This window comes from Cynara cardunculus (assembly GCF_001531365.2).
Source record: "Cynara cardunculus var. scolymus isolate 2C chromosome LG 16, CcrdV1, whole genome shotgun sequence".
NCBI lineage: Eukaryota > Viridiplantae > Streptophyta > Magnoliopsida > Asterales > Asteraceae > Cynara > Cynara cardunculus.
Genome location: NC_037543.1, coordinates 40,686 through 55,563, shown reverse-complemented (window position 1 = coordinate 55,563; position 14,878 = coordinate 40,686). Strand labels below are relative to the sequence as shown.

The 14,878-nt window shown below is 35.0% G+C and overlaps 3 protein-coding genes across 4 annotated transcripts in view; all 3 read left to right on the top strand.

Moving 5' to 3' along the window:
• Window positions 1–286: 286 nt before the first annotated feature.
• Window positions 287–5,849, top strand: LOC112529337 (eukaryotic translation initiation factor 2 subunit alpha homolog). Of its 2 annotated transcripts, XM_025140571.1 has the most exons (8): window positions 306–548; window positions 648–790; window positions 2,947–3,003; window positions 3,093–3,179; window positions 3,271–3,417; window positions 3,545–3,649; window positions 5,320–5,418; window positions 5,508–5,849. In XM_025140571.1, exons 1-8 carry the CDS (start codon window positions 407–409, stop codon window positions 5,655–5,657), a joined length of 930 nt encoding a protein of 309 aa, XP_024996339.1. In that variant the 5' UTR covers window positions 306–406; the 3' UTR covers window positions 5,658–5,849. The 2 variants fall into 2 exon arrangements, with proteins under 2 accessions (XP_024996338.1, XP_024996339.1); XM_025140570.1 differs by having other exon boundaries at window positions 287–790.
• A 1,299-nt stretch (window positions 5,850–7,148) lies between these two features.
• LOC112529525 (putative E3 ubiquitin-protein ligase LIN-1) lies at window positions 7,149–13,203 on the top strand. The gene is made up of 18 exons (XM_025140848.1): window positions 7,149–7,188; window positions 7,357–8,029; window positions 8,333–8,405; window positions 8,492–8,623; window positions 8,737–8,839; window positions 8,888–9,782; window positions 10,007–10,148; window positions 10,265–10,510; window positions 10,663–10,955; window positions 11,053–11,176; window positions 11,273–11,392; window positions 11,531–11,662; window positions 11,740–11,862; window positions 11,950–12,060; window positions 12,155–12,301; window positions 12,380–12,511; window positions 12,693–12,809; window positions 12,900–13,203. The coding sequence occupies exons 1-18, from the start codon at window positions 7,149–7,151 to the stop codon at window positions 12,915–12,917; spliced, it is 3,621 nt and encodes a 1,206-aa protein (XP_024996616.1). The 3' UTR covers window positions 12,918–13,203.
• Window positions 13,204–13,818: 615 nt separating this feature from the next.
• Window positions 13,819–14,878, top strand: part of LOC112529709 (60S ribosomal protein L22-2-like) — a 28,694-nt gene continuing 27,634 nt past the window's right edge. The window contains exon 1 of the mRNA XM_025141072.1: window positions 13,819–14,110. Coding sequence (XP_024996840.1) covers window positions 13,956–14,110 — 155 coding nt within the window. The 5' untranslated portion in view covers window positions 13,819–13,955. The remainder of the gene's footprint in view (window positions 14,111–14,878) is intronic.

The window sequence follows — 14,878 nt, the reverse complement described above, 5'->3', positions numbered from 1 at the left end:
ATAAAAAAAAAACTTTTAAATAATTAATTTAATACTAATATCACTTATTTTTTTTAAAAATTTTATGATATATTTAAATTTATATTTCATTAATTTTTTTTTTCCAGAAGCACATAACATCATAATATTTATAGATCCAAAAATATAAAACAAAACATTAAAATCAAGATATATCTCGTTGCATTATAAAAGGTACTTTCTAGTAATAATAATAATAATAATAATGGAAAAGTAACTTGTTGTAAAATGATCCATTGCTCTCATATACATGGATGGCAAGGTACCGTTAGACGCCGGCCCAACACACAACACAAACCCTTTATAAAACCCTAGAGCATACATTATTTTCAAATCTTTTGATTCCTTCCTTATCAAAACCCTAACATAGATCCTTCACTTCACAAATATGGCTTCCAGCTTCCCCAATCTTGAATGTCGTATGTACGAAGCCAGGTTTCCCGACGTCGATATGGCCGTCATGATTCAAGTCAAAAGCATCGGTGAGATGTGTGCCTACGTTTCACTCCTCGAGTACAACAACATCGAGGGTATGATTCTTTTGTCCGAGCTCTCACGCCGCCGTATTCGTAGTATCAACAGTTTGATTAAGGTCGGCCGTATTGAGCCCGTTATGGTTCTTCACGTAGACGCAGAGAAAGGCTATGTTAATCTTAGCAAGAGGAGGGTTTCCGAAGAGGATATTCAGATTTGTGAAGATAGGTATAATAAGAGTAAGCTTGTTCACTCCATTATGCGCCATGTCGCCGAAACTATGCAGCTTGATCTTGAGGTAACTACAAATTTCTTAAACTCAACCCAACTGTCGACCGCATCGGACTACATCTTATCAACTAAATTTCTTCCATCCATTTAGGGCAATTAGAGATAGTATAGAAAAGAAAATGGTACAAAAGCCTATACATTAGCGCCTCGATAAATTCTGTCAACCAAGTTTATTCAGTGGTCGTAACATAATTAGTGTGGGAACATAGTCGGCCTTTTCCTCCCAAGTCTCGCTGCTTCAATGGCTGTTCTTTACAGGATTATGATCAGAACAACAACTAGAGAAAGTAGGGTATTACTGCCACTCAATCAAATCTCAAATGTTGAACGTGAAAGAGCAATAGCGGAAGGATTCTTTTCCTGAGTGACATCAAAATCCTGCTTGTATATGTCTTACCTACACCATCTGACCACCAACGAGGTGCTCTGTTGGTTCCCTATGCCATTTTCCTTATTGTTTAGAAGACAATGAAGTCAGAAACTTTTAGTTTATATAGAAGCAGGGTTTCTTATCCATTTTGGCCTCAAGTCCTCAATACACAATTCTTGTTTATACCTTAAGCTTCCCCCAAAAGAAAAGGGAGTGTATCAATTAGAGTTGTACTTCACATGCTTAACTATCAGAAGATACAAGTTTCTATCACCCTCTTTAATGGATGAAAAATCTAATTGATTGAACGAAGGATTTGGTTGTAGAGGGGGTGAACTATTGCAATTATTAGGCGTATGATTGAGTGTCTCTGAAAGTTTTTTATTATTTGAAATAACAAATGTTTGGTGATTCTACACAATGATAAAACCATAAATCAGATCGCAGGTAGAATTTGCTGCAAGTATCTCTATTGGATGCTGTCAGAAGAGTATTAATTTCTAGTTGGGTTATGGAGATCAGGTGTTTAGCTCATATCTACTCTTGTTGTAGATATGTAAATATATGATACTTGTATGTAGTAGGTAGAATTTTTCAATGCAGAAAGAAGAGTTTAAAGTGTGAGGAGAAGAAATCGAGAGGTTTTAAAGAGAAGTCGCTTGTTATGTATTATAACATTAGTGTTTGACATATTCTTTTATTTATATAATAAAACAAACGAGCATTTAATTGTTTTTATTTGGTGATTCTAATGGGGTGACTTTAAAGGGAAAAATCCATCTTCTTAATTGTATGTAGTCATGTGGGGCTAATAGTTTTCTTTCCATAATGGGTCCCGTTTTTCTAGCCTTTCCCCGAAGTCATTGGCTCACAAACTAACCGACTTGAAATCACACCCACATGCACATAAAGAGAGGTGTATGCCTCTGCCTCGCCTCACCGATGCAAGGCACACGCTCTATCCAAGCACCGAGACGCTACACCTAAGGTTCGTTCTTTTGTTTCTTTGACCGCCTCGCCTTTTCAAGTCCTTAGAATTTGCGTTTTCTAGCTAAGGTCTAAACTCAGAAAGGTGAACCTGGTGTAGTATCTCGAACTTTCTAAGGGTTGGGTAGGGAAGTCTTTTAGCACAACCTTTTTCTTCTCCGTGATCTTCATTTCAAATTGGAGTAACCATACCGGTTGCTATAGGGCTCAACCCCGACTTGCAAGATAAGGATGATAAGTGAGATTCTATCAATGTCTAATCGTGTATGTTACTTTAGCTTATGCATGAGCATTGTAGTCAATACTTCATAGTTTCTCATTATGTCCTTAAGAGTGTTTTGTTATGCACCAAATGCAAGACAACTATCAAATATCACTTGGAAGCTAGTCACTGGCCAGATTATATTAATTGGACAATCGTAAAAGAATGCTAGCAATTCGAGGGGCTAGTCCCTCCAAAACGAGGCTACAATTATTTGCGTACCTTCTGCTTATAACAATTACGGAACAGATTTATTGGTGAAATTCCCCCCACTACCCATACCCACAGATTGTCTAACCAAAACAATCATGCCTTTCCCTCGTAGTCTCCTTCCCTGATCTGCCCATGTGGAGTCTTTCTTCGACTATAGGGGTGGAAGTATAACATGTTCGTAGATGGTTCATGCAAAAATAGACGTGTTATCTGCATATGTTTGTTTCTGAACTGCTTTTATATGTGAGCTACAACTGTTAATGATTGTACTCGAATTTGGTATATATTTTTTTGTGGAAACTGATTTATCTTGTAATCTCTGCAATGCTAGGATCTGTATATTCATGTTGGTTGGCCTTTGTACCGGAAGTATGGCCATGCGTTTGAGGTGGGTGTGAAGAATGCTGCTGAAGGAATTTTTTGTACTCTGTCAGACATTGTAGATATACATCTCATACTTGTGCTAATTGGTTGCAGGCATTTAAGTTAGTTGTGAGCGATCCTGATTCAATTCTTAATTCACTTACCCGTGAAGTTAAAGAAACTGGTCCTGATGGAGAGGAGGTAGCTTTTTATGTCTTTTTAGATATTTGAGTCTTCTTTATGCCTGCTCATACACGTCAATGATCACCACATTAAACGTACTTATCGTCAGGTGACGAAAGTGGTTCCTGCTTTGACGGATGAAGTCAAAGATGCATTGGTAAAGAACATTAGAAGAAGAATGACTCCACAACCTTTGAAGATCCGGGCAGATATTGAAATGAAATGCTTTCAGTTTGATGGAGTTCTTCACATTAAGGTGTCTCATTTGAGTATTTTTTTCAGAAAGTTATGATTGTGAAAGCAGATTAAGGTGTCTCGTTTAAGTATTTATCTAGTTGCAAGTGATTCCATTTGTTAACTTCTTGTCATGTCCTACTCTATAGGATGCTATGCGGAAGGCTGAAGCTGCTGGGAATCAGGACTGCCCTGTTAAGATTAAGTTGGTTGCTCCTCCATCTTATGTTCTTATCACTCAAACTCTTGACAAGGTAACCAAAATGCTCTCAGACTGACCGTGATGTTTAATTCAATTATTTTGCTTCCTCATCCCTGTCCCTGGGGGTTAGGGTTGGTGGAGCTGATGTTTCACAAAATTAATTTGCATGTCCATTACTACTGCAATTGTTAGAACGCAATGATGAAGTCGATGTTCATTCAACTATTACTGCATATTCTTAACTTGAAGAGGCTAATTGTTTTTACATGGATTATCGTGTTAGTTGTTTATTTATTATTTCATTTTCTTGTTTTATGTTAAACTCAGTTATAGTGTTTTTTGTGCTATATTAACATTCTAATATGTGTGTTGGTCCAATAAATTAAGTATCTGGTGATGGAGTGGCATAATCGACCACTGAGGTCTCATTATATAAATAAGATGCCTTGTTTATTGGATTAGGGGGTGGTTGTAGTCTGCAAGCACACATAAGGAAAGTAGAATGATGCAGCAGACCGCTTCAATATTTGTTGATTCTTTTGTCTATGCTTCATTTTTATTTCGTATACCTTCCCCATTTTTGATGGCTTCTACTTCCTGCAATTTATACTTTGTACTTGCTTTTTTCAAGCAATTTTATTCTTTATCATACTCTACTTTCATGTACCCAGTTTCAGTTCATGCAAGTTTTCCTCTCACAACTCTATATGTTCACAAGTCTTGCATTTTCAGTTCCACAAAGCCCACACTTTCTCAGGGATGCTAATGCGGCACAGTTTATCACTTACTCTTCATCTCTTTCTTTCACATCATAGGATTCATAGAGAAAGTGGTTCCTTTACCCAACATGAGTTCCTAATTGAGATTGTTGGTCATTTAATGAATTTCTGGGAAATCTTAAGAGCATTATAATCGTTCCTTCATACGCTTCATTCTGGAAGTCTCTATCAATCTACTCTTTTTATGCTGGAATTGAAGATTATTTATATTCATGGGTTGGAGGTTATCTATGTTACTTTGGCCCTGGTTACCGAAAACCTGGACCTTATTTAATCAATCGCCACTTCCACCAGTGTTTTGTCTCTGCTGTAAATCACCGACATTGTTGTTATTTAGTTCACCATTGCATCATTATGATCGTCCATGATTATTCTTTAGAGTCGGTCTATTTCTTTGTCTGTTTGCAAACTCTGGCATCAACAACGGGGTTTTGTTTTGATCAGGTGATTGCCATGGTTACTGACAGCTGCATATGACCTTGACTTGTGTTCTTTTTTGTCATTGATCATACCCAACAGCAAGATGGGGATTCTACTTGAGTTAATTTGACAATTGCTGTGGTTGGTTCTTGCCATGAAATAACTGACCTTGACTTGTTCTTTTTCTTGTTTTATGTTAAACTCAGTTATGGTGTTAGATTTAAATCTCTTAACATTGGCCAGAACTTTTATAGGACACATGGGTTTCTTCACATTTGTTAATGGAAATTGCCTGTTAAGATGTAATGCCACTTGTTTTTCTTGGGGGTAAAGTGAATAAGGCAAACGGGGGGTAATCTTTTAATTAATAATTTTTAAAAAACGAAAATCAGTAATGGCTTTATTTGTTACAGGATCCTGATTATAGATTTGTGTTGCTAGTATTCTGTATAATACATGTCGTGTCTTTGCTTATTTAGACATCTTTCTATTATGCCCCAATTAACATTATATGGTGCGATAGGAGCAAGGGATTTCAGTTCTTACTAAAGCAATTGCTGCTTGTACGGAAGAAATAGAGCTCCACAAGGGAAAACTGACAGTAAAGGAGGCACCTAGAGCGGTTAGTGTGATTTGTGACGCATATAACTTGATTTGAATTTATCTTGCATTCATGTTAAGAATGTGATGTAAATTATATGGTTGGTTCAGGTGAGTGAACGTGAAGACATATTGTTGGCTGAACGTATGGCTAAGCTAAGTCAAGCCAACGAAGAAGTGGAAGGAGACGATGACAGTGAAGAGGAAGAAGACACAGGAATGGGAGATATTGATTTGGAGAAACAGCAGCAGGAAATTTAGAGAGAAAAGTTGTTTAGTAGTAATATTAAATTTTGGTGTCAATGGAAATCCAATGAATAGAAAGTTGTTAAGAGAGCATGCATACTATTGATATTTGCATTTGATGATTGTAGCAACGTATGATATGCAGGCAGCTTCAACTTGTATGTAAACCTAAAACCAAATAGTAACAATGATTGATTGATTGATTGATATAGGCTTTATGGGTAGAGTGTGTGTGTGTGTGTGTTTAAGAATAAAATGATAAGCAGATGCACATGGGTTAATATGGATGTATGCGTTTTGAGCCTCCCGTGAAAGACAACGACCTTTCAAGGGCTCCACCTCCCTAATTATATTCATTTACAAAAACTGTTTTTTTTTAATTTTTTTTATTTACTAGTAATAATAATAATAATAATAATAATAATAATAATAATAATAATAATAATAATAATAATAATAATAATAATATGATTATGAGAAAAGTAATCGATAATACAATTTGATTTGTGTTAGTCATGTAGTTTTCAACGTCATTTCATTATCACCCACTCAAATCCTCTAAAAGATGAATGTTTTGGAGTTATTAGAATTTGAAAGTAATAAGTCTCGTTTTCAGATGAGACGTGACCCACCTAATAATAAGTTTTCTATTTATTTTTACATATCTCTTTCTCTATTCAAATCCGTGACTCTTCCCTTCCCTTCCTCCTTGGATGATTGTATATGAAAACGCCAACTCATTAAACTCAAATGCTTATTCTTTGTCCAGAAAAATAAAAAATCAAAAGTTAAAATCTTCAATATCTATATATTTATCTTCTATTTTAAAGATTATAATATGGTTACGTTATTAAAATATTCAATACATTTTATAAAAATTATTTCTTAATTTCAAGGACTTCTATTAGTAGGAAGATTAACAAATAATTTCTTTTTCATGGGTAATCATTTTTATAGAGTTCTTCAAATTTAGAGAATTTCATCATCTCTCTTACTTTTCCTATTTTGAAGAACGTTTTAAAGAATCAATTTGAATAAAAATACCAAAAATCACAATTTTAAAGATTTCTATCAACCTTGTACTCAAATGCTAGTATACACATGCACCAAAAATGGTCTGACAAGTCAAAAATTCCCATACATTGGGTTGGGAGAATATAATTTACTATGTCCTGCTCCCAAATCTATCACTTCAATTCTATATATTTTTCTTTCTTTAAATTTCATATTATATATTTATTTCATTAGTTGTTGGTATATGATACAGTAGAATAATCGTCCAACACCTAATAATGCAACATTAATCATTTTTTATTAACTTAAACAAAGTTGTGTGCAAATCCAGTGTGGATCTTCCCATAATGAAATGCAGCAGCATGTGTTTCAACATGAACACCACTCCAAAACTAAAATAAATTAAAATAAAAAGCAATAACTTCCACCAACCAATGATCGTGGTGTTATATATATATATATATATATACATATATATATGATGAATCAAACATGATATATTTGTTTGTTGTTAGATTAAAAAGAGCTACTGGTACCAAGTGAATGAGTCTGAATTTGTCTCTATTATATATACATATATGTATATATCATCTGTGAAATTAATTAAGAAACCAGATAAGTCTTCTTTTTTCTCTTGTTCCAAATTAAATGGCTTCTTCTTCTTCTTCTTCATCTTCGTCTTCATCTTCATCTTCTTCAGTCCACCACCAGCCTCCTAAACAGCATCATGAATCCATACAACCTCATCTCTTAAGACTACTTGTGACTTTGATTAATCACCACTTCAACTGTTTGTTATCCAATCCCAAAACCAGAAAAATCCTACAAGCAAAATGCTCTCGGAAACTTGGCCTCAAAAACCACCACTTTGAATCCTCCTCCTCAGTCGTCTCAAATCTCTACTGGGGAATTCACACTGTAGAGGCTGCAATCCAATGCCCTCAAGGCATGAACAAAGCCAACCTCCAAACCTTCGAAAACATGTTTCAAGCACCAGCTTTATTGAATGAAAATGGGATGACAGCCGGAATATCGAATGCTTACTTGGTTTGTTGCTCCTATTTTTATCTGGCTCTGGTTAGAAAACTGTTGCTGCAACGGGATGAGCTTCAAGTTGCTCTTCATTTTCTTCAAGCCTTAGTGGTCTCACCAGTGCTGGTCAGGACTGAGCTTGCACCAGACCTCTATCGAACCATGCTTCATTCCTGCATTCTGCCATTAAAACCTGCTCACTACTTTAAACAGAATCATTATGAAGAAGCTGCTAATGTGAAATGGGGTGCAGCAAGTTACAAGGCATGGTTAATGTATCATCAGGTTATTTCTTATGGACACTCTCCTCTGTTGATGAGAGACAAATCACAACAAATTAGGTAACTGAACTCTAATTTCTTTTTTCTATTTTTCATTTTAATTACTTAACTTGTACTGCTAAATTAATCTCATACTTGACACTTTCATGAATTTTAAGGTCAGACATACCAGTTTAGACTTCAAAAACAGTATGAAATTCCAGAAATTTTCACATATAACTTCAATTTACTACAACTGACTGAAATATTGGTCCTAAAAACTTGAGACAAAAGTAGTACTTTTGTATGGTTGAGCCACAGACAGACGCATGTTTAGAAGAAATGATGAAGATATCTGAATCATGATGGTTAATTTTGGTGCAGAAACAGCAAGGCCTGCAGCACATCATCTTCAAATTCATATGAACATCTTCATCAGTTGGGGACTCATCAGAATGTGAGTGAGAATAATCAACTACTAGTTCTACTACAAGTAACAAACGAATGCAAATGATATTAAAATCAATCGTTATTTGAATGTAGTTTAAAAAAGTCCATCCTATTGATCCTCAACAAGGAATCAAGCGTCTCCAAGATCTTCTCTTGGAAGATCAGTCAGATTCACCAACTTCCTTGTATTCAGGCACTACTCATTTTGAAGATCAAGATTCAGAGGTATATATTATATTACAACCCAAAAAAGGTTCTTAATTTGTTTCGAAAGCAGTTACAAAATGAAATAAATTCTTGATTTTTTCTCTCACTGCTGTGCCGTTAATTAAAATCAGGAAAATGCAGACAAATTCGATACATCATTGAGAAGCTTGCTTGGAGTTGCAGACACAGAAACAGAAACACCAATCACAATGTCAAAAGCACCAAACATCACTAGTTTTTCGCGACACCACTCAGCAGCAAGTTCCCACTTAAGCGACTTAGAATTTTGGAACTGCATTGACGATGAGAAAGACGAAAGCACCTTTCAGAATCAGAGGGAATATTTCCAAGGAACTTGTGCTGAAAATAGTTACAGGGTCGAACAAGCTGAGATTGTAGAGAAAGTAATTTCAAAGTTATGTTTCTCAGAAGGACTTGGAAAATCTCAAGACCATGATGACGATTCATCAACTGTTGAAATTACAGCTGTGTATGAGATGTTGGCAAGCAAACCAGGACTGAAATACTCTTTGTTAAAAGATGTTATTTTAGATCAGTTACTAATGGCTCTTTCAACTTCAAAGGAACAAGGGGTAACAAGAGCATCAGTTTCTATACTGTCAAGTATTATTTCAGGGAATCCATCGGTTATACAAGAGTTAAAGAAGAAAGGGTTGAAGCTTGATGACCTTGCAAATGCTCTGAAAAGAGATGTTTATGAAGCAGCTGTTTTGATTTATTTAATAAACCCATCTCCAAATGAGATTAAGACTCTTCAACTTATGCCAACACTAGTTAAGATCATTTGCACTTCATCAAGCTCATGTTACCAGAGTGGCTCAAAATCACTTCTTCTCACACCCCCTTCGGCTTCACTAATGATTATTCAAGTGTTGGTCACAGCCTTTGACTACTCCACAAACAACACTCATTTGGCTGCAATCACTTCACCAAAAGTCATTTCATCTCTACTTAATGTTCCAAGAGATGGTAATCTAGAACAACTTATCTCTTTGGCTGCTATTCTCGTCAAGTGCATGAGGTTCAATGGACAATGTAGATACCATATCTTGGAGTTCACTCACATCTCTCCATTCATCTCCCTCATCCTAAGTAACCACAAGCATGCCATACTTGCAGGACTTGAATTCTATCATGAGCTACTACGCATGCCAAGGTACGTTCTAACCTGATGGAGAAATCTTTAACGGGAGTCCTTTTTTTTTGGTATTAAAAAAGTTGTACCATTTTGACCCTAAACCAAAATGGTACAATTCTTCGGTTTCCCATCTGGGAAGTCCATGAAGATATGATTTCAGAAGTATGATAAGTTACAACTTATGAGGCTCTAAAGAGCAAATCTTTTATTACCCCAAATAAATTTAACTACAAAATTCTCAGATCATCGTCAGTAAGTCTGCTACAGCAGCTAAGGGAAGGAGGCGGCATCAACATTATGTGTGTTCTATTGCTTACCATCCAACAAACACAACAAGAATATAAGCTTTTAGCAGCAAGTTTATTGCTTCAATTAGATATCCTGGTAAGAGTTCTATGGTTCAAACTTACAAAGAGCCTTATTATTGACTAGTTCCCAAACTTAAAAGGTCATTTTGTTAGTGATGTTATTGTTTGATGTAGTTATGTGATAAACTTCAGGAAGACTCACTTGATAACATTTTGAACCGGGAAGTGGCAATTGAGGCCCTTCTTGGGTCACTGACATGTGAAGAAAACTCGGATGAACAACAATTAGCAGCATTCTTATTGTCGAATCTTGGTGGAACTTATGCATGGACAGGAGAACCATGCACAATAGCTTGGTTGGTAAAGAAGGCTGGTTTGAACTCAATGCTACACAAGAATATTGTCAAAAACATTGATTGGTCAGATGATACTCTGCAGGTAATATAAAAAAATCCTCTCCATTCCACTACTAAATGTAGAAATTTTACTTATGTGGTCAAATAACATCAATTTGATATCGGTCTTCTCTTGATAACAATGTTAAAGTTCAAAGTTTGTGGTGATATGTACATTAAATGAACAACATGTAGGAAAATGGGACTGAAACTTGGTGTGGAAAGGTTGCACGCCACATTACAAAGGGTGGGAGTCCTGTATTCTATGCTTTGGAGAAGGGATTAAAGAGCAAGAACAAGAGAGTCTCAAGAGACTGCCTCACTGTAATTGCGTGGATCGGGTGTGAAATTGTGAAAGGTCCTGATGATTTGAGATGCTTAGCTTGTGACATCTTGCTAAGTACAATTGAGCAATATGTGCATCCTGGAAAGGAACTTGAAGAAAGACTTTTAGCATGTTTGTGCATATATAACTACACTTTTGGTAGAGATAAATGCTCCTCTTTTAACCCTCTTCTCTTCTTCCATATATATATATATATATATATATATATATATATATATACACTAATGTATTCTGTATGCAGGCATGCAAAAAATAACTCAGTTTTCAGAGGGTGTTAGAGAATCACTCCGACGCCTTTCAAGTATATCGTGGATGGCAGAGGAATTGTTGAAGGTTGCAGATTATTACATGCCCAACAGATGGGTAAGTTTCTTTTCTGTTAATTTACTTTACTCGGTTTCTCTGGGTGTGGACAATTAGTTAACTCACCTGCTCCTTTCATTGATATGGCAAGAGCAGCGAATATCTTGTGTCCACACACAGGTTTTGGAGGCAAATTATAATGGCAGTGGAGCTGTAAATTCTCTCATCTACTATAGGGGACAGCTTTTCAGTGGATACTCAAATGGTTCTATCAAGGTGAGGATCTACAACAAGCATCATACATTATATATATATATATATATATATATATATATGATTGCATAATCTACAAAAGTCGACATGAAATACAAGCACAAGCATGAAAATGAAGAAAAGTGCATTATGTTATGGTAGGTTTGGGACATCAAGGGGCAAACAACCACTCTTGTATCAGATATAAAGGAGCACAAGAAGGCAGTAACATGTTTTGCACTTTTAGAACCAGGGAATTGCCTTTTGAGCGGGTCTGCAGACAAAACGATTAGGGTAATCAAGATTTTATGTCATTTTGATGTTATCTGAATCATGTATGGATACTGAATGGAATGTTTCTCCAATTGCAGATTTGGAAAATGTTTGAAAAGAAAATGAAATGCATTGAAGTAATAACAACAAAGGATTCTATTCAAAGTCTTGAAACTTGCGCTGAACTGATTTTTACTGTTACCCACAACCATAAAGTGAAGGTAACCAGCCAATACTAACAACAATAGCAAGAAACTTGCAAAAAGGTCAGTAAAACAGTTATAATAAAAAAGTATGATGTTATGTAGGTCTTTGATTCATCAAGAAAGGTGAAGGATGTTTTCAAGCACAAGCATGTGAAATGCATAAGGGCCAGCCAAGGGAAAGTTTACATAGGCTGCATGGACTCAAGCATACAGGTTGGTTATCATCATACCTAAAAATATAAATGAAAATAAAAACAAAAATAAAAAGAACGACAAGTCATTTATGTCATCATATTGATTGATATAGGAGTTAAGTACTGGAAACAACCGACAACAAGAAATCAAAGCTCCATCAAAGAGTTGGAGGATGCAAAACAAGCCTATCAATTCAATATCAGTGTACAAAGACTGGCTATATAGTGCAAGTAGCTGCGTTGATGGATCAAGGATTAAGGTTTGGACGATAATTAATAATAACAATAATTACTACTACAAAGACCACCAGTTACTAATTACACAACTAATAATGCAGGACTGGAGAAGACAGACTAAGGGTGGTCAAGTGTGTATAGTACCATCTGAGAAAAGATCAAATGTGGTAGCAATGAGCATAGTAGAGGACTTTATATACTTAAACAGCAGTTGTTCAGCAAGCAACCTAGAGGTATATTACTGTTCAATTCTAGGCATATCTTCAAATAGAGTAGGACAACCTTGTTTGAAAATTTATAACCTTTAACCCTTATATATATATTATCAATATTATTGTCAGAAAGTTATCTCTCTTCTGTTTTGGGGAACACAAACAGTCTCTCTCCTAAAGGTTTAATAATTTAAAGATACAGATTTGGCTGAGAGGGACAGAGCATAAGGTTGGAAGGTTATCAGCAGGCAGCAAGATCACAAGCATGCTCACAGCCAATGACATGATCTTATGTGGTACTGAATCAGGATTAATCAAGGTAATATTTATTAAGATTTTCATTTATTTTATTGTCTTTCTATTTAAATCCATTCTTTCTTTCTTTCTTACATTCCCTAATGATTGACAGGGCTGGATCCCCCTATAGTAAAGTAAAAGATTGAAGCCATTTTCTTTTATTCTTTGGTTAAGCTGCTGGATTGCTATGCTTGTGTATATATTATTATGGGGTAAATATAGAAGAGGAGATGGGCTGCACATAAACATGACCTGCATACAACAGTGGAATGAATATCCGGACACAATAAGAGACTTGGAGTTGTAATACATTTATTATATGTTCTTTTATCTATATTTAATTTAATATGTGATAGAGAGAATGGAATTGATGATGATGATTTTGTATTCACCTTAATTTAAGGATTGTGTAGATCAGCAAAGGAGCATTTATACATTTAACATAAGATAGATTAATTAATGAAACAAGTCCCTATATAAGGATGGAACAAATATAACTCAAAATAAACCAGATTGAGTTTTGAAACATCAATTTGCAGAAGGTTGACCATCTTGACAACCAATCACATGTTGAGGCACAAAGTGAAAATTGATGCATTCATACTGTGGTAAAACAAGGATGCTTTGATAACACTTGTTAAGGAAAATGCTAATGTTTAATCCAAGTCAAACGAGCATAAGTTGAACATGCAAAGATGTTCTCACAGCAAACAAAGATGGTGATACATCAAGATAAAAAACATCCAACACAAAGTAAAAAAAGATAAGAGTTAGAAAGACAACACCAAAATATAATTATATGAAAACCCAAATGACCTTAATTAGAGAAAAGAAAACTAAACAGCTTCTTTTATTTTTATTCTCATTGATTATTGCTTAATACCCGTACAAAACATCCTTAATTCTTCCTTTGGTTGAGAACTCAACTATAGTAATGTTGGGTTGATATTAATTAAATATCCAGTCGTTTTGGGTTAGACAGGGTCGAGTTATTTATGGTTGTGTTATTGTAAATAGTATAGAGGCCCAACCGATCAGGGCTTTTATTTGTTCCTAAAACCCTAACCCTGACTTCTCGTCTACCTTTCTCCGGTGACGATGGGTAAGGTGGTAAGCGGTGGTGTGGCCAAGGGGAAAAAGAAAGAAGCGACGTTCACGATTGATTGCGATGGAGGATAAAATCATGGAGATTGCCTCATTGGAGAAGTTCTTGCAGGACCGGATCAAAGTTGGCGGTAAAGCCGGAGCTCTGGGCGATGCCATTACCATTTCTCGAGATAAGAAGAAGATCACGGTAACCCCTGACTCAACATTCTCCAAGAGGTATTTTCATTGTTATTGTTAACTATACGTAAAACTCATCTTTAGATGATGAATGTGGTTTTTTTCTGATCAATTAGAATCTTGTGCCAAATTTCCCAACTTGCAACTTCTTTCTTCTAATGAAACAAAATATTTAGAGAGTGTAAATTATTGAAATATCTCAAATCCTTTCAACACGTTAAATCCTAAAATTGTCGCAAGTAAATTGAATATTCAACTTCGGAATTCAAAGTTTATCTTACAAATGTTGCTCATAGCCTAAGCCAACCTAAATTATAGGTAACACCAATGGGAAGTCTAATGGCATCCTAAAATTATTATAGATATAGGGTTAAATGCATGAAATAACAACCTACTTTCACAAAATTTCTTATTATAGCATTCTACTTTTGTTTTTCTTTATTACAGCAATGTACTTTCAAATTATTTTTTATTAAGGCATTGTACTTTAAAATTTTTACCCATAATAGCAATGGGTAACCTGTTACCTTTTAAACTGGTTAACCCTTTGACTTTTTTGCTTGTGTGACTTTAATGAGGTGATGTGGATGACACATCATTTTAATGACTTAACTAAAATTAAAATAAAAACATATTTCAAATTATTATTAGTGATTTTCATTTTTCATTGCTATTATCTAAAAAAACATTTAATTTTTTTTTTACTTTTTCTTATTAGGTTGCATTAAAATTAAATATTCTTAGAGTAAAATATTTATTAAATAAATATGCAACATTATTTTCGAGATATATTTTATTTGTAAAAAA